Source organism: Micromonas pusilla, assembly GCF_000151265.4.
Source record: "Micromonas pusilla CCMP1545 genomic scaffold MICPUCscaffold_14, whole genome shotgun sequence".
NCBI classification, from domain to species: Eukaryota; Viridiplantae; Chlorophyta; class Mamiellophyceae; order Mamiellales; family Mamiellaceae; genus Micromonas; species Micromonas pusilla.
Genome location: NW_003315895.1, coordinates 698,493 through 721,852, shown reverse-complemented (window position 1 = coordinate 721,852; position 23,360 = coordinate 698,493). Strand labels below are relative to the sequence as shown.

General features: G+C 66.7%; 12 protein-coding genes across 12 annotated transcripts; 5 read left to right on the top strand and 7 right to left on the bottom strand.

Moving 5' to 3' along the window:
* Nucleotides 1-734: 734 nt before the first annotated feature.
* MICPUCDRAFT_44925 (uncharacterized protein) lies at nt 735-1,623 on the bottom strand (the record flags this gene model as incomplete). Its single annotated transcript, XM_003063267.1, has 2 exons — nt 735-1,044; nt 1,310-1,623. 2 exons carry the CDS (start codon nt 1,621-1,623, stop codon nt 735-737), a joined length of 624 nt encoding a protein of 207 aa, XP_003063313.1.
* A 390-nt stretch (nt 1,624-2,013) lies between these two features.
* Nucleotides 2,014-2,743, top strand: MICPUCDRAFT_44924 (uncharacterized protein; the record flags this gene model as incomplete). The annotated part of the gene is made up of 2 exons (XM_003063461.1): nt 2,014-2,207; nt 2,392-2,743. 2 exons carry the CDS (start codon nt 2,014-2,016, stop codon nt 2,741-2,743), a joined length of 546 nt encoding a protein of 181 aa, XP_003063507.1.
* A 405-nt stretch (nt 2,744-3,148) lies between these two features.
* Nucleotides 3,149-6,330, bottom strand: MICPUCDRAFT_22242 (uncharacterized protein; the record flags this gene model as incomplete). Its single annotated transcript, XM_003063266.1, has 9 exons — nt 3,149-3,264; nt 3,467-3,881; nt 4,017-4,164; nt 4,283-4,499; nt 4,691-4,972; nt 5,137-5,356; nt 5,544-5,723; nt 5,888-6,021; nt 6,198-6,330. Coding segments are annotated over 9 exons (1,845 nt in total), but the record flags the coding sequence as incomplete, so codon positions are not given.
* A 419-nt stretch (nt 6,331-6,749) lies between these two features.
* MICPUCDRAFT_42820 (uncharacterized protein) lies at nt 6,750-7,491 on the top strand (the record flags this gene model as incomplete). Its single annotated transcript, XM_003063460.1, has 2 exons — nt 6,750-7,342; nt 7,488-7,491. The coding sequence occupies 2 exons, from the start codon at nt 6,750-6,752 to the stop codon at nt 7,489-7,491; spliced, it is 597 nt and encodes a 198-aa protein (XP_003063506.1).
* A 1,073-nt stretch (nt 7,492-8,564) lies between these two features.
* On the bottom strand, nt 8,565-9,854 carry MICPUCDRAFT_3675 (uncharacterized protein; the record flags this gene model as incomplete). Its single annotated transcript, XM_003063265.1, has 2 exons — nt 8,565-9,498; nt 9,715-9,854. Coding segments are annotated over 2 exons (1,074 nt in total), but the record flags the coding sequence as incomplete, so codon positions are not given.
* A 426-nt stretch (nt 9,855-10,280) lies between these two features.
* Nucleotides 10,281-11,451, bottom strand: MICPUCDRAFT_53228 (uncharacterized protein; the record flags this gene model as incomplete). Its single annotated transcript, XM_003063264.1, has 1 exon — nt 10,281-11,451. The coding sequence occupies one exon, from the start codon at nt 11,449-11,451 to the stop codon at nt 10,393-10,395; it is 1,059 nt and encodes a 352-aa protein (XP_003063310.1). The 3' UTR covers nt 10,281-10,392.
* Nucleotides 11,452-11,679: 228 nt separating this feature from the next.
* MICPUCDRAFT_45942 (uncharacterized protein) lies at nt 11,680-14,273 on the bottom strand (the record flags this gene model as incomplete). The annotated part of the gene is made up of 4 exons (XM_003063263.1): nt 11,680-12,637; nt 12,810-13,067; nt 13,210-13,320; nt 14,265-14,273. The coding sequence occupies 4 exons, from the start codon at nt 14,271-14,273 to the stop codon at nt 11,798-11,800; spliced, it is 1,218 nt and encodes a 405-aa protein (XP_003063309.1). The 3' UTR covers nt 11,680-11,797.
* MICPUCDRAFT_42817 (uncharacterized protein) lies at nt 14,272-17,457 on the top strand (the record flags this gene model as incomplete). The annotated part of the gene is made up of 3 exons (XM_003063459.1): nt 14,272-16,625; nt 16,801-16,901; nt 17,063-17,457. 3 exons carry the CDS (start codon nt 14,272-14,274, stop codon nt 17,455-17,457), a joined length of 2,850 nt encoding a protein of 949 aa, XP_003063505.1.
* A 238-nt stretch (nt 17,458-17,695) lies between these two features.
* Nucleotides 17,696-19,513, top strand: MICPUCDRAFT_42816 (uncharacterized protein; the record flags this gene model as incomplete). The annotated part of the gene is made up of 1 exon (XM_003063458.1): nt 17,696-19,513. One exon carries the CDS (start codon nt 17,696-17,698, stop codon nt 19,511-19,513), a length of 1,818 nt encoding a protein of 605 aa, XP_003063504.1.
* Nucleotides 19,514-19,629: 116 nt separating this feature from the next.
* Nucleotides 19,630-20,553, top strand: MICPUCDRAFT_53223 (uncharacterized protein). Its single transcript, XM_003063457.1, has 2 exons — nt 19,630-19,997; nt 20,159-20,553. Exons 1-2 carry the CDS (start codon nt 19,654-19,656, stop codon nt 20,544-20,546), a joined length of 732 nt encoding a protein of 243 aa, XP_003063503.1. The 5' UTR covers nt 19,630-19,653; the 3' UTR covers nt 20,547-20,553.
* A 167-nt stretch (nt 20,554-20,720) lies between these two features.
* On the bottom strand, nt 20,721-21,623 carry MICPUCDRAFT_53222 (uncharacterized protein; the record flags this gene model as incomplete). The annotated part of the gene is made up of 1 exon (XM_003063262.1): nt 20,721-21,623. One exon carries the CDS (start codon nt 21,621-21,623, stop codon nt 20,721-20,723), a length of 903 nt encoding a protein of 300 aa, XP_003063308.1.
* Nucleotides 21,624-21,737: 114 nt separating this feature from the next.
* On the bottom strand, nt 21,738-23,262 carry MICPUCDRAFT_53221 (uncharacterized protein; the record flags this gene model as incomplete). Its single annotated transcript, XM_003063261.1, has 2 exons — nt 21,738-22,484; nt 22,657-23,262. The coding sequence occupies 2 exons, from the start codon at nt 23,260-23,262 to the stop codon at nt 21,738-21,740; spliced, it is 1,353 nt and encodes a 450-aa protein (XP_003063307.1).
* Nucleotides 23,263-23,360: the final 98 nt, after the last annotated feature.

The window sequence follows — 23,360 nt, the reverse complement described above, 5'->3', positions numbered from 1 at the left end:
GAAGAAAGCGCCGACGAAGGCGACCGCGGCGGCGACCGCGACCGCGGCGGCGGCGGCGGCGGCGACGGAAAAGCCGACGACGCGCTACCGCGGCGTGTCGTGCTACAAGCGCACCGGGCGATGGGAAGCGCACGTGTGGCACGGAAAGAGACAGATCCATTTGGGGTCTTTTAAGGATCCAGAATCCGCCGCGCGCGCGTACGACAAAGCCGCGCTGCGTTTTCGAGGGCTCGGCGGATGTTCAGACGCCGACCTCAACTGGCCTTCGGCCGCGTACGCGACCGACGCGGAGTTCCAGAAGATGATGGACCGCAAAATGGTCAGCGACGATGCCTTTATTCGGTGGACGCGAGCGCAAGGGAAGCTTCGGCCGGGGAGAGGGACGCCGCGCGCGGGCGCGAGCGGCGGCGGCGGCGGCGACGACGACGCGGCGGCGGCGAGCGAGTCCCCGTCCGGGTCGCCGGTGAAACGACCCGCGTGGCCGTCGCCGCCGCCGCGCGCCGTCGCGAAGCCGAAGCCAAAGCCGAAGCCAAAGCCAAAGCCGAAGCCGAAGTTGAAGCGATCGGCGGCGGCGACGACGACGACGAAGAAGCGCGCGAAGAAGGCGCGCGCGTGATGCAATTCGCGCGACGAACGAAACCGCGAAACCGGAGAAGAAACGAGAGAGGACCTTTCGAATACACGAGCGCCCCCCTGACGTCCCCGCCCGCTAAGACACGACACCCCCGATCCGATCACGCCGCCATCCTCGCCTTCTCCGCAGCCTTCTCCACGCAGTCGTACAGCGTGCACGACGTCCCGGTCTTATCCACGATCTTCACGTGATACTTCGCCGGCGCCGTGACCAGTCGCTCCCTCACCTCGGCGATGCACGTGTCCACGAGGACATCCGCCTCCGCTCGCGTCATCTTCGGTTTCCAGTGCTTGTCGAACAGCGAGAGGCAGAACATGCCGCCGTACCCGTGCCCGCCGCTGTTTACCTTTTGCGTGGACGCGAGGTAGTCGATGAAGTACAGCGACGCGTCGTCCTCGTGTTCGTCGTACCTATCGGAGGAGGAGGAGGGATCGAGGGAGGAGAGAGATTAGATTTGTCATCGTCGGCGGCGGGATGGGATCTCGGGGTGGTCCCCGGCGCGGCGCGATCGACGCTCGCCGGAGAAGGACGACGGAGGCCCGCGGCGACGCTCGACGCGACGCGCGCGCGCGAACGACGACGGAAGGGATCGGAAGCGATCGAGCGAGAGACGAGGAACGAACGATGCGAACGCGAGGAAACGAACGAAGTCGAAGTCGACGGATCGACGCGCACCCGGCGAGCAACATGTTCACTTGATACGGCCCTTTCCTCAGCGCGGCCGCGAGCTCGCCGCGGATGAACGACATCGCCGCGTGCGTCGACAGCTTGTGCCCGTTCTTCAGCTCGTACAGCTTCATGTTCGCCTGGACGTATTCCCCGAAGTGAACGCAGTCGCCCTTCGGGCCGGACATGGCGAGCAGCTTGTGCGAGTCGAGATCGAGCGTCTTCTCCTCGTCGTCCTTCTGAACGATGATCTGCTGCACGCTCGTGGTGTCCGAGACGACGACCGCGAACTTGTCGCCCGTGAAGGCGAACAGGACGTCCATCGCGACACAAGCGGATCCGGACGCCTTCTCTTCGCTCGCTCGCGCGCGGAGATCTCTGATGAGGCTGTGCGCGCGGTCGCGTCAACCCTACTTCTAACTTCGGTTTTGAACCCGACCGCGGTCGGTGACTCAGCCATCGCACTGCCTCGAAGCGTCGGCACTCCTCCTCCGCACGCCGCACTCCGATCGACGCCGCCGCGTCGTCCGCGTCCAGGAGTCGCCCCGCCCCGAGGACGCGCGCGTCCGTCGCCGCTCCCGTCCCGTCCCGCCCGCGCGACGACGAGGAGGACGAGGAGGAGGAGGAGGATCGCGCCGGCCGGCCGCGCGGACGGAAGACGCGCCGCGATAAAATAAAATACATCATTCATGGCGGAGCCGAAGCGATTCGCGATGGTGTGCGCGGCGAACATGAACCGATCGATGGAGGCGCACCGCGTCCTCCTCGAGCGCGGCCTCGACGTCAAGTCCTACGGCGCGGGGAACCACGTCAAGCTCCCGGGGGCGTCGCGCGACAACCCGAACGTTTTCAGCTTCGGCGTGGAGTCGTACCAGCAGATCTACGACGCGCTCATGGAGCAAGGCGCGTCCCATCGCATCGTCTCACACCGGTCCCCACACGACCGCGTTCGCGGGGTGCACGCCGTTCCTTGAGGACGTTCTTTCGCCCCTCGCTCTCAACGCCCCACCGCGACGCCTTTCGACTCCACCGTCTGACGCGCGATCCCCCGAACGCCGCCCGCGCTCAACAGACGCGGCGCTGTACGCCAGGAACGGGCTCAAGGATATGCTCGAGCGAAACATGAAGATCAAGCCGCGGCCGCAGCGGTGGCAGGACGAGCCGATAGAGGTGGACGTCGTGATCTGCTTCGAAGAGCGCGTGTTCGATAACGTCGTGGAGGACGTTCGGGGGCGGGGCGGCGGCGGCGGTGAGCCGCTCCTCGTGATCAACTTGGACGTCGTGGACTCGCACGAGGAGGCGCTCAAGGCGGGGCCGCGCGCGTTGAAGCTGTGCGCGCTCATCGACGAGAGCGAAGACTGGGAGTGCGAGTGCGACGAGATCATGGATACGTTCCAAGCGGAGGAAGGACGACGGCCGATATACTCGATATGCTACCACTGATGATGTGAGAGGGGGGTGGCGCGCGCATATGATAGGACGGCGTCGCGTAGCTCGCGACGTCGATTTTTTACCAAGTTATTCGCATTCGTCTCGTTTCGTTTCGTTTCGTCTCGTTTCGCTCGTCGTTTTGAGGTGCGTTCTATACACTGGTCCCCATACGACCCCGTTCGCGAGGTGGACGCCGGTTCTTAAGGACTTTTCCCGGCGCATCTCTGCGCCCACCCCCCGCTTTCAATCCCCGTCCTCGGCGCCTTTCAACTCCAACTGACGCCTTTCAACTCCACCCCGACATTCGCTTGTATAGAACGGCCCTGATTCCGGTCGTCGTCTCTCTCTCCTTCCCGTCGCTCCTTCGCTCTTCGCGCCATTCAGCCTTCCTGTCGTCGTCGCGCGCGATCCGTGGCGTCACCCGACGACGGCGGAGATCTCGTCCCTCGCGCGACGTAACAGCGCGACGCGCTCGCGACACGCGACGCGGCGCTTCGACACCGCCGGGTCTTCGTTCATGAGCGCGAGCAACTCTATCTCGGACTTTAGTTGAAAGGCGTCAGAGGGAGTCGAAAGGCGTCAGAGGGAGTTGAAAGGCGTCGCGGCGTGTCGGGATTGAAACCAGCGAGGGATGGGCGCAGAGAGACGAACGCCGGGAAGAAAAGTCCTCAAGGAACGGCGTGCACCACGCTGATGCGGTCGTATGGGGACCAGTGTGGTAAACAGACTACGAACGCGCCTTGGCGCCCAGCGACGCGTAAAACCTCGACAACAGCCCGCGACGCGCCCGCAACACTTGGCAGTGCACGACCGCTTTCGGGACGGTCTTCGCCATACGCGCGCGGACCGCGTCCACGTACGCGTACACGCTCGCGCTGATGAGGCGCAGGTGGCTCTCGGGGCCGCGGTCGGTCGACTCGCCGTCGTCGAGCTTCGCCTCGCCGCCGCCGCCGCCCGCGGCTTCCAGCGCCGCCTCCGGGTCGCTCGAAAACCGCCGGAAAAAATCCGCGTCGAAGTACGACGCCTCCATGTCCACCATCGCGGTGACCATCGCCTCTGCCTCGCGCTTGTGGCGCTCGAGCGCGTCGTGCGCGGCGGCGACGACCGCGCGGCGAAGCGACGGGAACCGTCGAAGCGCCTCGCCGGTGTTCTCGGAGCCGTTTCCGTTCGAGCCGTCGCCGCCGCCGCCGCCGCCGCCGCCGTTTATCCCGTCCGCCGCCGGCTTCTTCTTCTTCGTCAACCCGAGCTTCGCGAGGAGGGACGACGTCCCGGCGACGCCCTCAACGCGCCTCTCCACGGCGCGCTCGACCATGGACTGCAATACGCGGTCGACCGACCGTACGCACGCGGTCGTCGGCTCGTGGAGCCGGTCCAAGCCGAGCTCGATGAGGCGGCGGATACCCATCTCCGGCGCGACGAGGTGGGGTTGGTACCTGCGGCGGGGGGTGGTTTTGTGGTGATGGTTTAGGGTAAGTGCATTAGGGTTAGGATTTAGCACAGCACGCGCGAACGGCGTCGCGGACGACGACGACGACGCGCGTGATGACGTACCCGTCCGCGGCGTCGATGACGGCTTTCACGTTTTTCGCGCTGTAAAACTCCCGCATGTTCAACGCTCGCAACGCCGCCACGAGCTTCTCTTCGAAGATGACCCGTATCGTCTCCCCGCCGCCCTTGCCGCTGTCGAGCGCGGCTGCGAAGTCCTTCTCGAACTCGCCGCAGCTGAGCAAGACCTCGTGCATCAGCGCGCCGCGATCGCCCGGCATCGCTCGACCGAGCGCGTCCAACTGACGAGGGTCGTTCCGTACGAGCGAACGTCGGGTGGAGTTCAAAGGCGTCAGGTGGAGTTGAAAGGAGTCGAGGTGTGTCGGGATTGAAACCGAGGGGTGTGAGGAGAGAGACGACGGCAAAAGTCCTTAAAGATCGGCGTTCACCGCGCGATCGCGGTCGTATGGGGACCAGTGTAACCAGAACACGCCTCGTTCTCCAAAGCCGCCGCGTTTTGATCGATCATCTCCTCAATCTTCGGCATCTGGCGTCGGATGCTGTCGCCAAGCACGCGCGTCAGCATCACCGTGAGCGTGTCCGTGCCGACGTTGACGCCGTGCGAGTACTCCGGCTTGGACGCGAAGAACGCGCGCTCGTTCGCGCGCGCGGTGCGCATGTCCACGGCGGTGTTGATGTCGTTTTGCGAGCGATTCACGACGGCGCACCAGCCGTGTTCGACGATCAACGACCGGCCTTCGAGGACGTCGGGGTGGAGTTGAAAGGCGTCAGTCGGAGTTGAAAGGCGTCGAGGGCGGGGATTGAAAGCGAGGGACCCTGGGCGGAGAGATGCGCTGGGTAAAGTCCTTAAGAAACGGCGTGCACCACGCGAACGCGGTCGTATGGGAACCAGTGTACACCTTCGAGGACGTCGCGCGCGTCCGTGCCGCGGTCCATGAGGTCGAGCTTCGTGAGCACGCCCACGGTGCGCTCCAAGTTTGGATCGACCTCTCGCGCGATGCGCACGCCGTCCGACGTCGCGATGTCCGCGTTCGCGGGCGACACCGCGACGATGACGACGTTCGCGGGCGCGATGAACGCCCGCGCCATGTCCTCGATCTCTCGCACGATCGAAGGCGGCTGAGGGTCGTTCCATACAAAGCGACGTCGGGGCGGAGTTTAAAGGCGTCAGTTGAAGTTGAAAGGCATCGAGGTGTGTCGGGATTGAAACCGAGGGGTGGGCGGAGAGACACGCCGGGAAAAGTCCTTAAGGATCGGCGTTCACCACGCGGACGTGGTCGTATGGGAACCAGTGTATGGGACGCACCTGATCCTTCGTCGCGACTTTCGTGAGCCCGGGCATGTCCACGAGGGTGAGGTTGGGGACGTTTCGGCTTCGAACGCTGAGCATGATGGGTTCGCTGGAGACGATCTTGCTGTCGACGCCGAGCGCGCGGTTCGTCTCCGCTTCGATCTCCTCGCGGACTTTCGCGAAGTCCGTGAAGGCCTGCGAAGGCGCGCCGGGGTAGGGGAGGGGACGGAGACGAAAGAGGTCAGCGCGCGGCGGCGGCGGCGGCGACGGCTGCGGCGCGGCGTTTCTTTTCAAACGTTCTTCGTCGCGCGCGCGCGCGCCGACGAACGCCGGCCGCGCGCTATCGCTATCGCGCGCACCTCCCCCGGCTTGTGAAGAAACTTCGCGGTGTCGCGCTCCTCGTCCACGCACAGGAGCTGCAACACGAGCGGCCGCCGCGTGCATATCCCCGCGCCGCGCGGAAGAAAGTCTCTCCCGACGATGGCCTCGAGCACTGCGGGTCGTCGGGGTGGCATCGTGAGGCGTCGTCATCAGACGGAGTCGAAAGGCGTCGCGGTCGGGGATCGAAAGCGAGGGACCCTGGGCGGAGAGAATCGACGGCGAAAGTCCTTAAGGATCGGCGTTCACCACGCGAACGCGGTCGTATGGGGACCAGTGCAGTGTGATGACAGAACGCGCCCGAGCTCTTCCCGCTGCTCTGTCCGCCGACGACGACGATCTGCGGGAGCGTCTCCCACACGGACGGGAGGTTCGCGCGGTGCGCGGCGTCGATGTTATCCCCCGCGAGCGCGCACGCTTCCTGGTTCGGTCGCGGAGGGCGGGGGAGGGGGAGGGTGAGCGGCGGCGGCGGCGGCGGCGGCGTTCGCTTCGCTTTCGTTTCGTGCGTCGCGCGCGGGAAGAGGAGGAGGCGCGACGCGGGGCGGAGGCGGGCGACGCCGCGACGGGCGAGGCGATCGCGTCGCGTCGCGCGCCTGGAGCTTGTTCACGAGCTTGAGGAGGGGCTCGAGCGGCGCGTTCGGCGCGGGCGCGGGCCATCGCGCGTTGGGGTCGTCCATCGCCGCCGGGCGTGGAGGCGGGGCGGCGCGCGCGGGGGGTGTGTTTGCGAGGCGGAGGCGCCCTGCCCGCGGGAAAAGCCGAACAGATCTGACCTGACGCGGGATCTGCGGGGATATTTTCGGCGTCGTTGCTCTGCGGCGGCGCACTTCTTCCCGCGCGTCCACCATGGCACCCGGCGGCGATAAACGCGCGAGGGCGGCGAACGCGGCGATGAAGCGGACGGACGACGACGTCGCGAAGCTCAAGCGCGCGGCCGCGCGCGGGTGCGAGCGGTCGAAGAGGGAGCTTACGAGCCAGGCCCAGTGGCTTTCTTCTGAGGCCTTCTTCGCGTATTTTCGCTGGCTCGTATTTTCGCTGCGGTCTGCTGAGAGTGGCGATAACGTCCAGCAGCCGGCAGAAGACCTCGAGCACCAGAGAAAGGCGTTCAAGACGTTCAAGGAGATCGCGGAAGGGGAATATAAGTTTAGCACCAAGGATAACTGGTACACGTACGGACTCGCGGTGTTCATGCGCGGCAAGTTTCTCCTCGAAGGCGTCGGCGTGGAGAAAAACTACGAAGAGGGACTCCGGTGGGTTCACAAAGCCGCGGACGAGCTCGATTGGTTCGATGCTCAGCTCTACCTCGCGGACGTATATTGGGATGGTGTTGGTCCCGCGAGGGACATCCTGAAGCATCAGCGCTACCTCGAGAAGGCTGCGGGAAACAAGAGGGGCGAAGACGACGGAAACGAGCTCTACAAAATTCGCAAAGCCCTCAAGTCTACCGCAGGTACTCGTATCGACTGGACACGCGTACGTATCGACTGCGAAGAGTTAAATCCGTATCCGTTAGGATCGCTTCGATACGATATAGCGCGTAAAGGGTTTGCAGTATTAGACACATGCTTGTATGGGCTCTTCAAGGTGAAACGCGCGCAGATGCGAGCGATCATCGACGGCTACGGCATCGACGACGGATTTTTGGGGGATGGATTTTTGGATGCGTTCGTCGATTGCACGGACGCGCCTCATCACCCAGTGAATCCCATCCATCACCTCGCACTGTGTTTTCTTCACGGGCGATGCGGCGCACCTAGGAACTTGCGAATCGCCAAAGATCTCATAAAGTTTTTGGTCGATACGTATAAACAAAAGTACCTTGGGTATGACTGGCAGCATGACTGGCCCCCAGGGCGCCAAATCGAAGACGATCTGAAAAAACTCAAGTCGTGCGCGTGGTGCGGCGGCCCGGGAGTGAAGGCGTGCCAACACTGCTTGGTGACTCTGTACTGCTCGAAAGACTGCCAGCGCGCGCACTGGTTGAGCGAACGCGACGACGACTCGCACAAGCTCACGTGCCCTCGGAAGATCACGCCGTCGTGCAAACTCGCGTTCGATGACGCCTGTCCGATGGTCACCCTCTCCGTGACCCCGCGCGACCGCCGCGCACGCGCGTCGCCGAAACCGGCGAAGGAAGACGACGACGAAAAAGTGCGCATCGAGTTGGACGCGACGGAAATGAAGAAGAAGGTTGCTCGTGAGATCGGTCAGATGGCGTCGAGGATGTCCGGCGTCCCCGTTACAATCGACCCGAACGGCGATACCTTCACGGTCGGCCAGACCGAACACCCCGTCGACGTTGAAGAGTTGGTCCGCGACTGGAAGTGGTTAAACCGACGTCGCGCGGCGTGAACGAACGAACCTACTTACGTCTGAAAGAATGTCTTGAAAGTACAAATACAACGCGAGAAAACGCGCACTGCACGCGCGCGACTCCCTCCCTTCCTCGCCCGACGCGACGTCGTCGCCTCCGTCCAGTCATCACTGCAACAACACTCCCAACACGCGATTACAAATCAGCTTCCGATCCTTCACGCTCGCGATCGGTTGCCCGTGCTCGTCCGTGAGCAAAAACCGATGCACCTCCTGCCGCGTCGCGCCGCCCATCCCCGGAAACATGTACTCCTCCGCGCCGCCGCCGCCCACCGCGTCCGACGTCACGATGTCCGCCTTGAACACCATCACCTTCAGCTGCCGCAACGCCTCGGTCACGTCCAGTAACACCCGCGGCCGCGTAAACCCGGCGATGTCCAGCGGCGCGATGACGCGCAGCTCCGTCGTGATCTCGTCCACGCCCGACGGCTTGATCTGCACGCTGACGGGGCGCTCGATGTTCTCTTTATACCGCGCGCACAAGTACCGCTGCTCGTTGATGTTCGTACACCGCGCGACGAAGAGATCGAGCTCGCACTGCCCTTTATCGCGCATCTCAACCTTGGCGTACGAGATGTGCACTTTCAGATCCTTCGACGCGCGCAGCACGTCGTAGAGCAGCCCTTTCCGGTCGCGCGTGCGCATCTGAAACACCGTGTGCGCCTTCGACATCAGGTTATCCACCGTCACCGTGGCTTCGCTGTAGTGCGCCGCCGACGCCGTCTCCACTTTTTCCAACGCCGTTCCCGAGTGATCCAAAAGCCGGTTCCCGCCGCGCGTCTTGGACACGAAGTGCGGCGCGGGCGATATCTGCACGTTCCCGAGCGCCGCCGCGGACGCGTCCATCGACCGCCGTTTCCCTCGCAGCACCGCGCGAACGTTCGCGCTGATCTCCGCCACGCGTTGCTCGTTCGGTAACTCGTTCCGTTCGTCCGTGATGTAAAACATATCCACGGCGAGATCCGCGGGCGACGTCGAGATGTGCGCGCGGTGCACGGTGAGCTCGCACGCCCACAGCTCTTGGGTGACGTCGTGGAGCAGCCCGACGCGGTCTTCGACTTCGACGGTGAGGATGTAGAGCGTCCCGGGCTTGGGTTCGATGACCCCCGCGCTTGAGGGGTCGCCGAGGCCGTGCGACGAAGGCGAGCGGGACGAAGGAAAACCCGGGGAGGAGCCGCCGCCCGGATCGTCCTGCGCGGCGAGGTTCATCGACGACAGCGTGCTGATGCTCGCTTTGATCGTCGGCCAGTGGTTCTCGAGACGCAGGCGGAGGAGGTCCCAGTTGACGCTGTCGCCGCCGCCGCCGCCGTGATGATGATGATGATGATGGTAGTGCGCGCCTCCCTCTCCTCCTCCTCCACCTCCTCCTCCTCCGCCTCCTTCTCCTCCGCCTCCTCCTCCTCCGCCGCCGCCGCCGCCCGGCGCGTGCGTCCCCGACAGCTTCTTCACGGTCACGAGCACGAACGCCCACTTCCCGTCCGTCGCGAAGTCGCCCTTCACGGTGACCAGGCCAAAGTCGAAGAGCGTTCGCGCGATGTCCGCGGCGAGGCCCGTCTTATCGGGGCACGTCACGCGCACCTGCGCCTCGACCCCGGGCGCGTCCGGCGCGGGCGTCACCGTGACCGCGGACGCGTCGTCGACGTCGCTCGCGCCCGCGCCCGCGCCGGACGCGCTGCGTCGCATCGTGGGACGCGGACGCCGCCGCGGTGTCGATCTCCGCCTCCGCCGCGGGGCGACGCGACGTTAGGACGATTAAGAGATTAGGTAAAAGTACCGATCGACGCGCTCCGAACCCTCGCCGCGGCTTCGAATCGCGCGGTCGATGACGGACGCGCGCGGCGCGCGGGGGGACGTCCCCGCGCGTTCGAGGAAAGTTCCGGGAGCGCGCGCGGCGCGGCGCGCGCGGCGTCGAATGCGACCGCGCGGCGTCGTAAAGGTCACGGCGTTTTCGCGCGAAGAGAGTGCTGCCTGCTCGGTTTCGCGCGAACAGACTCCAGCTTTTCTGTTGTCGACCTCCCAATAAATATGTACCTTCGCGCTGGCCTACCGTACCTCTACGCGGGCGCTCTATCCCTCGCTCGCGACGACGACGACGACGACGACGACGACGACGCGCTCACGTCTTCACCCGCGGCTGCCCGACGCGATACGTCTCGCTCCCGTCGTCGGAAGACGACACGCTCTCGACGACGGCGGTTTCGATATCGCCGAACCCTCCGCCTCCGCCGCCGCCGCCGCCGCCACGGCCGCCAATCTCCCTCCTCCCGCCCGCGTTCTTCGAGAACAGCAGCTTCCAGCACGAGATCTCCACCCTCTTCTTCTTCCTCCTCCTCCTCCTTCGACCCCCGGTCCCGTCTAAATCGTCGTCGTCGTCGTCGTCCTCATCCTCCGGCGCGACGCGCTTTCTATCGCCGCCGCCGCCGCAACGGAGACAGAGACACGACAGCGGCTTCGCCGCCGACCCCCCCGCGCCGCCCTCCACCTCCTCCGCCGCCCTCGCGCCCAGCACGTAATCGTACGTCGTGATCCCTCGCTTCATCAGCAGCAGGTGGAAGAAGAAGAGGTCGGCGACGACGTAGCACAGCAGCGCGCCCGCGGCGAGGTACACCCCCAGGGCGGCGAGAAAATGATTTCGATTAATCTTCGTCGGGTAGCGACTCGATCGCAGCAACGCGTCGGCCTCGTCCTTCTCCGTGACGGCCCAGTGCGTCAGGTACGCCCCCGCGCACAACTGCGCGACGGTGAGCGTCAACGTCGAGCACAGGAGAAGGAAGAACGGCGCGTAGTTCTTGCTCCCCACGCAGTTGTTGAGCCATCGGCAGTGGTGGTCAAAGTGCGCGACGCACTTGTCGCACGATCGACAGTGCTTCGATCCTCGCGACACGGCGTGCGCGCACAAGTCGCAACGCATCACGTCCCCCGGTTTCGTCGCCAGAGCGTGCGTATCGTCCGCGGGGTCGATCGCCGCCGCGCGGAAGAAGGCGCCGCAGACGACGGCGGCGACGCACGCGAACGCGATCTCGCACGCGAGCCGCGCGGTCGCGTCCTCGATGGCTGGCGCCTGGAGGAGATAGAACCCGAGCACGAGGCCGAGGTACAGCGACGCGCCGCCGAGCTGGTGCGCGTTGAGGCTCAGCGCGCCGTCTCTGCGGAAGCCGTTGTCGCGGCGCGGCATCTAGCTAGGGGGCCTCAGGCGTGCGCGCGCCCCCGAGCGCGCGACGCGCGGTGACGACCGACGTCAGTGCTGAGACCTTACGTTTTTGAACGTCGCGTCGTCGACCGCGGCGCGCGGCGCGGCTTTTGACCTCTTTTGGCACTGCCAACCACGGATCGAGCGCGACGCGAAGACGCGAAGAGACGACGAACGATTCAACGACGACGAACGAACGAACGAACGCGATGCGATCTCCATTCTCATACCAATCACCAAGACGCGATACCACCCCCAACTCCGACGCGTCACGCATCACCCTCTCTCTCTCTCTCTCTCTCTCTCTCTCTCGCGCGCGCGCTGTCGTCTCTCACGCCGGCGGCCCGCGCTGGGTCCCGAGCGTCCGCAAACGAAGCGCCTGAAGCTTAATAAACCCGGCGGCGTCCTTCTGGTCGTACGCGCCGTCGTCCTCCTCGAACGTCGACAGCTTCGCGTTGTACAACGTCTGCGCGCTCTCGCGGCCGACGACGTCGACGTTGCCCTTGAAGAGCTTGACGCGAACCGTCCCGTTGACGTTCTTAGCGCACGTGTCGATCGCCGCCTGAAGCATCTCCCGCTCCGGGGAGAACCAGAACCCGTTGTAGATGAGCTCCGCGTACCGCGGCATGAGCTCGTCCTTCAGGTGCATCTCTCCGCGGTCGAGGCACACGGACTCGACGCCGCGGCGCGCGCGGAGGAGAATCGTCCCGCCCGGGGTCTCGTACACCCCTCTGGATTTCATCCCAACGAACCGCGACTCCACGATGTCGAGCCGGCCGATGCCGTTGTCGCCGCCGTACTTGTTCAGCGCCGTGAGCATCGTCGCGGGGGACATCCTCTCGCCGTTGATCGCGACCGGGTCGCCGCCCTCGAAGTCGATGTCCAGGAACGTCGGCGCGTCCGGCGCGTCCTCGGGCGCGACGGAACGCGTGAAGATATCCTCGGTGTAGCCCACCATGGGATCCTCGAGCGCGTTGCCTTCGTAGGAGATGTGCAGCAAGTTTGCGTCCATGGAGTACGGCGCCTCTTGACGCTTGCTCTGCGCGACCGGGATCCCAGCCTCTTCCGCGTACGCGATGAGCTTCGTGCGCGAGTTGAGGTCCCACTCGCGCCACGGCGCGATCACTTTCACGTCGGGTTTGAGCCCGTAGTAGCCCAGCTCGAATCGCACCTGATCGAAGAAGCGTTCGTTCAAAGGCGTCAGATGGAGTGGATGAAAGGCGTCGAGGTCGAGCGTTGCGAGCGAGGGATGCGCGGAGAGAAACGCGCGCCGGGAGAGAAAGTCCTTAAGGATCGGCGTTCACCGCGCCGACGCGGCCGCACGGGGACCGGCGTGAGATGACAGAACGCGCCTGATCGTTGCCCTTGCCCGTGGCGCCGTGGCACACCGCGTCCGCGCCAACCTCGCGCGCGATCTCGATCTGCCGCTTCGCGATGAGCGGGCGCGCGATGGACGTTCCGAGAAGATACTCGCCCTCGTACACCGCGTTCGCGCGAAACATCGGGAAGACGTAATCGCGCACGAACTCTTCGCGGAGGTCGTCGATGTAAATCTCCTTGACGCCCATCTGCTCCGCCTTGGCGCGCGCGGGCTCGAGCTCCTATTGGTTCGTGGGGTGACACGTGTGAAGATGACGACGACGTGGAGGATTGCGATTGGTGAGTCAACCAACGTGTGATGACGTGGCGTATACGTGGCAGAACGTGTGGACGTGGAAGGACGGGGCGTCGCGTGGCGCGCACCTCGCCCTGGCCGAGGTCCGCGGTGAACGTCACGACCTCGCAGCCGTACGTGTCCTGGAGCCACTTCAGGATGATGGATGTGTCCAGACCGCCGCTGTACGCGAGGACGACCTGTGATGCGTTCGTCGTAGGGTTAGGTTTTTATAACTGTAGGGTTAGCGTTAGGGTTTCGTCGCGTCGTTGAGACGCGCGGGTTGGGGACGGGGGCGAGTCGGCGACGACGAGGGTTCCGACGTCGAGGGAAAGGGTTTGGGCGCGATAAATCGAACGATCGCTTTTTTCTATCCGTCAGCGCTGTTCGAGGATCGACGTCGAGCGACGCGACGACGCCGCGCGATCGATCGCGATCACGATCGATCGATCAGACGGAGCGCGCGCGCGAGGGATGCGTCGGACGCGCCTTCTTGACCTCGCCGGAGGGTCCAGCCTTGGCGACGACGCGCGCGTTGGCGCGTCGGCCGGCGCGAGCGGAGGAGCGAGGCGGCATCGTCGCGACGCGCGACGCGACGGACGCGCGGCGGGAGGAGAGCGCCGCGTGAGCGCGCGCGGGCGCGGGCGCGACGGCGGAGGCGGTGAACGCGCTCATCGTTTCTGGGACGGAGAGGACGGTGTGCGCGGACCGAGGCGCGTCGTCGAGTGATGATGCGGCGCCGCGTGAAGCAGCTTCAAACACGCAGCAGTCGACGCTCGCGCTCGTCGCGATCGTCGCGGTCGGCCGGCCGGCAGCGGCAGCGGCAGTGCGAGCACGTGCACTCGAGGAGTCAACGCCACTTCTCGGGGCGTCGAGGAGGCACGGAAAGGCGGCGCGCGAACCTCGAGGCGAAGCGAGGAAGACGCGCGGCGTGGCGGCGGAGGCGCGCGGCGTGAGGAGAACGCCGCGCGCGTCGGCGTCGGCGTCGCGAGCGGCGCGAACGGTCGCGCTCGAATCGATAAAAAACAACGAAGGAAACGAGGCTCTCCACGACGATGCAGACGGGCGGCTCGAACGCGCCGCCGCCGCAGTACCCCGGGCAAGGCCGCCCGACCGTGGACCCCGCGCGTCGACGGTTCATGACCCACGCCATGGCGGGCGCGACGCACTCGATATCGTCGTCCTCGCTCGACGGCGGCGTCGGCGGCGGCGTCGGGGGCGGCAGCGGCCGAACCTCGAACGCCTCGTCGCTGTCGCGCGCGGGCTCGCGGCAGGGTTCGCAGGGCTCGCGCGGGTCCTCGCGCGGGTCGCTCAGCGGCGGCGAGATCGAGCCCGCGCGCGGGGGCGACGGCGGCGGCGCCGCGGCCGCCGCGCGCGGCGGCGTCGTCGCCGGCGGCTTCGCCGCGCGGCGGCGGCTCCCGGGGCGACCGCCGGGCGGAGGTGGACCACGAGCCGCATCGATCGGACCGCAACCGCCGCAGCCGCGACCGCCGCAGATGGTGGAGCGTCGTCGACCGCGGGACGGGCTCAAGCGCAGCGGCGGTCACGAGTGCGAGACCTGCGGCCGCGTGTTCGCGTCCGCGCCCGCGCTCGCGCGGCACGTCGCGACGCACGAGGCTGGAATGCCGTTCGTCTGCGCCGCGTGTTCGAAGCGGTTCGCCACGGCGGCGGCGCTCGCGCGGCACAGGGCGAACGTCCACGGGAAAGCCGTCGGCGACGGCGAGGAGTACTTCACGTGCCGGAGTTGCGGGAAGCGGTACTTGGACGCCGCGAACTTCGTGAAGCACAAGCTGCGGTGCGCGCGGCAGGACGAGATGGAGGCGTCGACGCGGCGGGGCGAGGACGTCGCCGCGGGCGGCGCGGGGTCGCCGAGAGCGCCGAGGAGAGGGCGGGACGGAAGGCGGTTCGTGGACATCAACGCCGCGGCGGAGAGGGACACACACGATTTCGGGGACGAGGACGAGGACGAGGACGACATGATGGAGTACTACAGCGGCGCGAGCGACGACGACGGCGCGAGCCCGTCGAGGAAAAAGTCGTCACACCCGCTGCAGCGCCCGGCGCGACGCGTCGACGGCGGCGGCGTTTTCAGCGGCGCGTCCTCGACCGGGAGTGGTAATAACGCGAGTGGTAATAAACAGGGCGGCGGGTCTCCCGGGAAGACGATCTGGAGCAGCGCGGGCTCGAGGAGCCGGAAGAGCAAGGAGGAGGAAGAGCGAATGCGGCGGAAGCGCTTGGGGTTGCCGCCGCCGCCGAAAATTTTGGACGAACAGACCAAGGCGAAGGCGCGGATGAGCCGTAAAGAACACGAGCGCGCGCTCGCGGAGGAGGCGCGAAAGAAGGCGGACATCGAGCGCAAGGAGAAGGAGATGCACTTGCGGCTTCTTCAGCAGCGGCAGATTTTCCATAACCAGCTCCTGGAAGAGGAAGCGCACCGGCGAAACATTGGGATGGACGTGGACGCTGAGATCATACGGTCGGGCGTCGACGGGTCGCTGCCGAAGTACGGGCCGGAGATGGCGCTCGAGCTCGCGAAGCGGCTCGCGCGCGAAGAGGAGAACGCCGCTAATAACACCGCGGCGAAGGAGAAGGAGGCGAAGAAGAAGAAAGGCGAGGAGGAGAACGCCGCGGCGGAGGAGGCGGCGAAGAAGATGGCGGCGGCGACGTTGGAGGAGGAGAAAAAACCCGAACCGGAACCGGCGGCGGCCGCGGGGGCGGCGCGGGAAGGCGAAACGGCGCGGGAAGGCGAAACGTCGACCGACGCGAAAGAAGCCGAGGGCGCGAGCGCGGCCGCCGCGAACGCGGACGACGACGGGACCACCCCCGCCTCGGACGCGACGACGGCGACGGAACCGGCGACGGAACCGGCGACGGAACCGGCGACGGAGGGGGAAATCTCCGCCGAACCCGCCGAACCCGCGGCGGCGGCGAACAGCCCTTCAAAGGTGGACGTCGGCGGCCCGATCGATCCGCAGCTCGAACGGAAAGGCTTCAAAGGCGTCTCGCTCAAGCTCGCGGAGAAGCCGCCGCTCCCGGACGCCGCCGGCGGCGGCGGCCGATTGAAGAAGGGCTTCCTCGGCGGCGTCCTCGGCGGCGATAAAAAGTCAGCGAGCGCCTCGGAGACGCGACTTCCCGTGCTGGGCTCGGGCGCCCCGACGAAGGAACGCAAACGGTCCTTCGACCCCGCGGCGACTCGACGCGCGAACAGCGATTCGAACCTTCTGCACGCCGCGGACTACGCCGGCGGCGACCGCGTCGCCGAGCCTCGCAAGTCGCACGTGCAGCGAATGGTCGAAGCCGCGGAGCGAGACGCGACGGAAACGCTCTTGGGCAAGATGCGACTCGAAGCCGAAAAGGCGGAGGCCGCGTTCGGGGGTTGGCGCGCGAGCGAGAAACCGCGCGCCGGGCGGTTCGCCGTCGGCGCGTGGGATCGATACGAGCGCGACCTCGAGGAAGAGCGCGATCCGTACTTTGTGAAGTGGTGCAAAGCGAGAGGGATACCCAAGTGCGTCCTCACACTGGTCCCCATACGACCGCGTCGGCGTGGTGAACGCCGATCCTTAAGGACTTTTGCCGGCGTGTCTCTCCGCCCAGGGTCCCTCGCTTTCAATCCCCGACCGCGATGCCTTTCAACTCCGTCTGACGCCTTTCAACTCCACCCCGACGTTCGCTCGACCCAGGGCGGAGGATTACGACGGCGCCGAGCGCACGCGCGTGTTTTGCGCGCAACGCGAGGCGCTGTGGCACGCCGGCGACCACGACCCCATACCGGAGGACACGGGTGAGACTGAACCAAAGCCGGCCTCTCTCGGACTGGACTCTCTTTCTTTCCTTTCGCTTCTTCACCCCGCGCTCGGTTTCAACGACGCCGCGCTCGACCGACGAGCGAGCGGTCTCACGACTGACCGCGGTCTGTTTGAACCCACCCCGCGCCGCGCACAGAGATGACCAACGGGCTGGCGGTGATCGACCTCGTCAAGCTGCGCGGGGAGGTTGAGAAAGTGTTAGAGAAGGGCGGGGACGTCGGGGACGTGCAGCTTCCGGGGTTTAACCGCCCGCTGAAGTCGCTGAACGGATCGAGCACGAGTCCGACGAGCGTCGCGGGGGCGCGTCATTCGGCGGCGGCGTCGGCGTCGAACGGCGACTGGTCGACGAAGCCGACGCCGACGCCGACGCCGGCGCCGAAACCGGCGGAGAAGACGAGAGAGCGACCGGGCGCGGCGTCTCGCGTGAAGGTGATACGCGTCGTGAGCGACGACAGCGACGAGGACAGCGCGGGCGAGGCGGAGGAGAGGCGCGACGAGGGAGACGCGGGCCGGTCCGCGGAGGCGACGTAGGACGCGCGGGCGGGGCTACGGTTTAAGAAAATACAAGTAAGTTTTAGCGATGAGCTCACCGACAGGCGGTTTGAAGCTTGAAGGTCGTCCGACCGTGCGCTCATCGAGTCATCGCATCGAGCCAGAAGATCGAGTCATCGCATCGTCTTGCCCGAACTAACACCGCGTGAGAAAGGTTGACCTAGTGTCACCGCGCGCGCCGCTCGCGCGGTCCCGACGCGCGGTCCTCGCGCGCGCGATGAGCGAGACGCCCCAGGAGACGTCCGAGGCGGCGGCGCCGGTCGCGGCGACGGCCGCGGGCGGCGGCGGCGGCGTCGGCGACGACGACGCCCGCGGAGAGAGAGAAAACGATGGGGTCGACTCCAGCGCCGCTGCCGCGACGACCGCGTCGTCCGCGGCGCCGCGACCCACCGCGAAGATACCCACCGCGGCGGGGAAGAGGAAGGGCGCGCGGCGACCGCCTACGGACCCGCGGAAGCGCGAGCTCGAGAAGCACCTCGCGGAGGTGAACGACAAGATCAACGGCGGCGACGCCAAGCGCGCGTCCGCGCGCATGCGCGAGTACCTCGAGGAGCAGCGGAAGAAGCGCGAGGCGCTCACGATTAAAAGGTACGGCGCCGGCGCGGTCGCGTCGTCGTCGTCGTCGTCGTCGTCGTCGCGCGTCGCCGGCGCGCAACGAGCAGGTCAACACCACACAGACGCGTCCGAAAGGTCGCGTCTTCACTCGCACCGGATCGCGTGCACGGAGGTGGGCGAGTCCACGCCGGGGGTGGAGGAGGCTGCCGCGCGCGCGGTCGCCGCGGGCGTCCGACGATCCACCCCGAATTCGCTGCAGATGTTACAATCCGGACTCGACGGCGTCGCGCCGCCGCGGGGGGGGCTCGCGTCGCTCACGCGAAGCGGCGGCGGGTCCGTCGGCGCGGGTTCGGGCGGGTTCGGCGGGCACGGGTTCGGCGTCGGCGGCACCGGCGCGAGCGCGATCGGAGCGCCGCGAGGCGGCGGCGGCGGCGGCGGCGGACTCCGCGGAGGCGGGTTGACGCGACCGCAGCCGCGCGGCGACCGGCTCTCGCGCGCGGGTGCCGCCGCGGTCGCCGCGCGACCGTTCGCCGCGCGAACCGACGCGTCGTCGTCGTCGAGGCGTCGAGCAGCCGGACCCGCGGGCGCGTCGTCGTCGCTGCCGTCCCCGGGGAAGCACGGCGGAGGGTGGGGGGGAGGCGGGGAGGCGTCGACGCCGGCGGCGGCGCGACCGACGGGCGCCGGCGGCGGTACAGCCGGCGCGCGGCGGCGGGGCGCTGTCGGCGCGGTCGGCGGACGGAGCGGGCTGCCGTCGTTCGAGGACGACGAGGAGGAGTACGGCCCGGAGGCGGGGGATTTCCCGTCGCCCGCGCCGTCGGCGGCGGCGAAGTTCATCGGGTACAAGACGTCGCCCGCGGCGTTCGCGGCGACGGAAACGGCGGGCGGGGGCGCACGCGGCGGGTTCGGCGGCGGAGTTCCAAAGTCGCAGTTCGCGGACCACACCCCGCGAGCGTTGCCCACGGCGTACGACTCCGAGGACGAGGACGACGAGGACGACTTCGAGGACGACTTCGGGGACGTGCCGGACCTCCCCGATTTCGTCGGCACGCCTCGGAGCCGACGGAACAGCTGGCGTCTCGGCGATCCCAGCGGCTCCGATAGCGACGGGGAGGCGTACGAAGTGTGGGGCGACTCCCCCAGGAGCAAGGCGCTCAGGGACGAGGAAGAGTTCGCCGCGGCGGTTCGGATCCAGGCGAGCTTCCGCGGGCACGAGGTTAGGAAACGGAACGCCCTAACGAGGTGGGGGGAGGGCGCGATGGCGTCGAGCGCGACGGCGGGGGCGAGCGAGGACGACGAAGCCGCGGCGGCGGCGGCGGCGGCGGCGGCGGCGGCGGCGGCGGCGGGGGGCGAGAGCGTGAGAAAACTTCAAGCCTCCGCGGCGGCGGCGGTGAAAGGGGACGTCGGCGCGGGGCCGAGCAGCACGGAGGACACGCTCGTTGCCGCGGCCGCGGCGTTGGAACTCCGCGAAGAGGGGGGATAGGGTGACCGTCGACAGCCGAGCGCCGCGAGCGTTTGAAATCCATCCACTACCGACAGTACTCGATATACTCATGAAGCGATCTCGAGTTTGCCATCTCGTCGTCATACCCTCCGACGCCGTTCGCTTTCCGTCCGTCCGTCATGGCCGCCGCCGCCGCCGCCGCCGCGCGGAAGGGCGTCGCGTACACCGTCGGCCGCGGTCTGTACCTCGCGCTGACGGACAGGACGAACTCGCGGACGGTCGTCGCGTCTCGAGGCCCCGGGTTCGTAATGTCGCGAGAGTCGAATTTCTCCCCGCTCGGCGGCCAAGGCGCGGCGGAGCCGTCCGCGACCGAGCTCGCCGCGGTCGTCGACCGCGCGTACGACGGTCTGGACATCGTCGGCATGGGCGAGAACGACCCCGGGGTCACGTTCGCGGGTCTCGGCGAGCCTTTACTCCGAATGGAGACGATCGTGGAGACGATCGCGACGGTTCGCGAGCGCAGGTTCGTCGCTTCGCTTCGCTTCGTTCGTCGCGTCGGTCGCTCGCGCTCGCAGCTCATCGGCGTCTTCTGTTCTGCGCGTCCGCGTCTGTTCTGTTCCTTCTCTCCGCTCTGACAACTTATCATGTGCGTGACCGACGAATCGCGTCCGTCCGCACTCGCAGGCACGGCGTGCCGTTCCGCGTCATGACGAGTGGTCTCTTTTCTCCCGACGTCGCCGCCGCGCTCGCGGAAGCGGGGGTGAACACCGCCACCGTCGACCTCGTCGCGCAGGACCCGTCGGCGTACGCCGCGGTCATGCGTCGGCATCGACATAGTCCCCCTAATCCTCTTAGTAACGGTGGAATCGGAGGCGTTTATACTAGTAGTGCGAATATGATACGGGAGGACGGGCACGGCGTCGTGTGCGCGTTCATCGCGACGCTCGCGGAGAGGGGCGTCGAGGTGGAGTGCACGGTCGTGAACGAGCCGGGGGTGGAGACGGCGGCGGCGCGGGCGCTCGCGTTCGACCTCGGCGCGGTGCGTTTTCGCGCGAGGGAGTACTTCCCCTGATGAGCGCGGGGGTGGGGTACTCGCCGTAGAGCGCGCGCGCGATAGTCGCGCGTCGTGTCGTCGTCGTCGGCTACTGCGTGTAATACTATTGTATGTTGTCGTCGCTAGGTTTGAGCTGCAGTATCTAAACGAGCCTCGCCTCGCCTCGCCTCGCGCGCGCGAACGCGATCACGATCACGTGTGCACTTCCCAATCGTCGAAACCCACGTCGGAGGCGCCGCCGACCGCGTCTCTCAGCGACTTGAAGCTCAACTCGAACTCCGCCATGCTCAGCATCCAGTGAAACGCGTGCTCGAGGGCGGTCACGCGTATCGAGCGATCGACCGCGACGTGCACGCCGTGCAGCTGCGTGTGTGATTGCTCGCGATGGCGCTCGGGGAGCGTCGCCGTTTCCTGTTCCTCGCGGTTCGCGACGTCGAGCAAGTAGTCGCGAACGTCCGTATCGAGGAACGATGTGGCGTCGCCGTCGCAAAACTGCGACCCCCCGGGCGGGTGCCCGCTCCCCGTTGATCTCCCGGTCCTCCCGAGCGCGTGGTTAATCCACCCGGGGCTCCACGCGAGGCCCACCGCGGTCGCGGAGGCTTTCCCGGACCGGTGCACGAACGTCACTGAGCACCGAACCCTCTCGAGATCGCTCTCCGAAAGGCGCTCCAGGACGCTCATGACTCTCGCGGCTTCGCCGCCCGCGATTTTGAACCGAAGGAATTTTATCTTCACTCCGCGCAACCTCGTCGGCGGCGGCAACGTCCCTCTCACCACGACCGGGAAAGGCGCGGGCGCGTCGCGACCGACGTCGCACGGGAAAGGGAAATAAAAGCTCAGCGAGTACTCGAACTGGTCGCGGAAGAGCTCATTGGGCGGCATGTCGAAACCGACCGCCGGGTCAGCCGCGGTGCGCGACGGCGTCACGGCGCGCGGCGAGCGCGCCGGCAGCAGGTCTTCCCCGACGAGCAGCTCCTCGCGCGACGGGATCGAGAAACCGTCGACGAGGAGCGTCGCCCACGCGGATTCCTCCGCGGCCTCCATCGCGGCGGACTGGGACTGGGACGGAAGAAGAATCAGTGGACCCGCGTCCATCGCCTTCTCCGCCCGCGTCGGGGTGGAGTTGAAAGGCGTCAGTTGGAGTTGAAAGGCGCCGAGGACGGGGATTGAAAGCGTGGGTTGGGCGGAGAGAGACGAATGCAAAAGTCATTAAGGATCGGCGTTCACCACGCGAACGCGGTCGTATGGGAACCAGTGTATAGAACGCGCCTTATTCGCGCGGTCGAGCAGCTCCCGCTCCACCTCCGGAGGGTACGTCGTCACCGTCGCGGCGAACGACGCGAGCGTCTCCACGTCGCGTCGATTCGTATTCATCCCGCGACCTTTCGCGTCCTCTCGGTCGCGGACGACCCCGACGGAGACCAACAAGCGCGTCTGTCTGCGGCCCGGAAGCGACAGGAGCGACCAATCCCGCGGCGGCGCGTCGCGCGTTTGAAGCGCGTCGTACCGCGCGTCGCAGTCTCGGATCCACCCGCGGAAGTCCGGAAGAGGCAGCTCGAGAACGTGCTCGTGCACGCGCGCGGGGATCTCGACGGACCGCGCGTCTCCGTCTCCGTCTTCGTCCTTCTTCTTCCTCCCGACGCGCGCGGGGATCTCGACGACGTAATCGACGTCCTCGGCGCCGCGCGCGTGGAAGTGGAGTCGCTCCGGGTCGGGTTCGTCTTCCGTCTCGCGCGTCGTCGTGAGAAACCTCCCTCTCGCGCTCACCATCTCGAACGGATGCGACACCTTCACGACGTACGTCTTCGCGTCCTGTATCTCGCGCAGCCATCTCCCGCGCTCGTACGCGCACGCGACGGCGTCGCCGGTCGCGAGGCGGCGACACGCCGCGCGATGGTCGCAGCGCGCGTCGCCGCCGTCGTCGTCGTCGCCGCCGTCGTCGCCGTCAGGGTCGTTCTATACAAGCGAACGTCGGGGTGGAGTTGAAAGGCGTCAGGTGGAGTTGAAAGGCGTCGAGGGCGGGGAATGAAAGCGAGGGGTCGGCGGAGAGATGCGCCGGGCAAAGTCCTTAAGGATCGGCGTTCACAACGCGAACGCGGTCGTATGGGAACCAGTGTATAGAACGCACCTCATTCGGGTCCGCGCCGAAGCGGTCCTCGCGGATGCTTCTCCACAGCCACCTCGACTCTCGCTCCGCGTCTCTCCATCCCCGGCACGTCTGGCTCGCGCGCAGGACGTTCCGCAGGCCGACGTCCGGGGAGGTGTCTCTGGAGACGATGTAGAAGATCTCCGCGAGGACCTCGGAAGGGAGCGCGGGGGTGGGACCAGGCGGCGCGGCGTCTCCTCCTCCTCCAGTGCGCGCGTGAATCTTTCTCGCGGCCGCGCGCGCCGCGTCCTTGCGTCGTTCCAGGAGCTTCTCTTTCAGCTCCGTCGCGATTTCGAGCTCCCCCGAGGGCGACCAGTTGTCCTGGTAGGTCACGAATTCGTGCATCAGCTCGAGAGCGGCTTCGCCGACGCCTTCGACCTTCGCGTAGACCGCCGGGCTCTCCTCGGAGAGGACGTCCGAGCCGTCGTCGTGAGATCTCATCTTTTCCGAGGCGACGAGGAAGGCTTTCGCGCGTCTGCCGTCCCCGAGCTTTTCGCACACGTCCGCGAGTTCATCGAGGATGTCGACGAACGCTTGCTTCTTTCTCGGCGGATTCGGCGGCCTCACGGTCGTCCTCGTTCTCGCCATCGCATCTCCCTCGCCGCGCGGGGCGTTGTTATTTTTTCGTTCAGGGCACCCGTGCCAACTTTTGAGCAAAAAGTTGATCTGAACGACGAATACCGTCA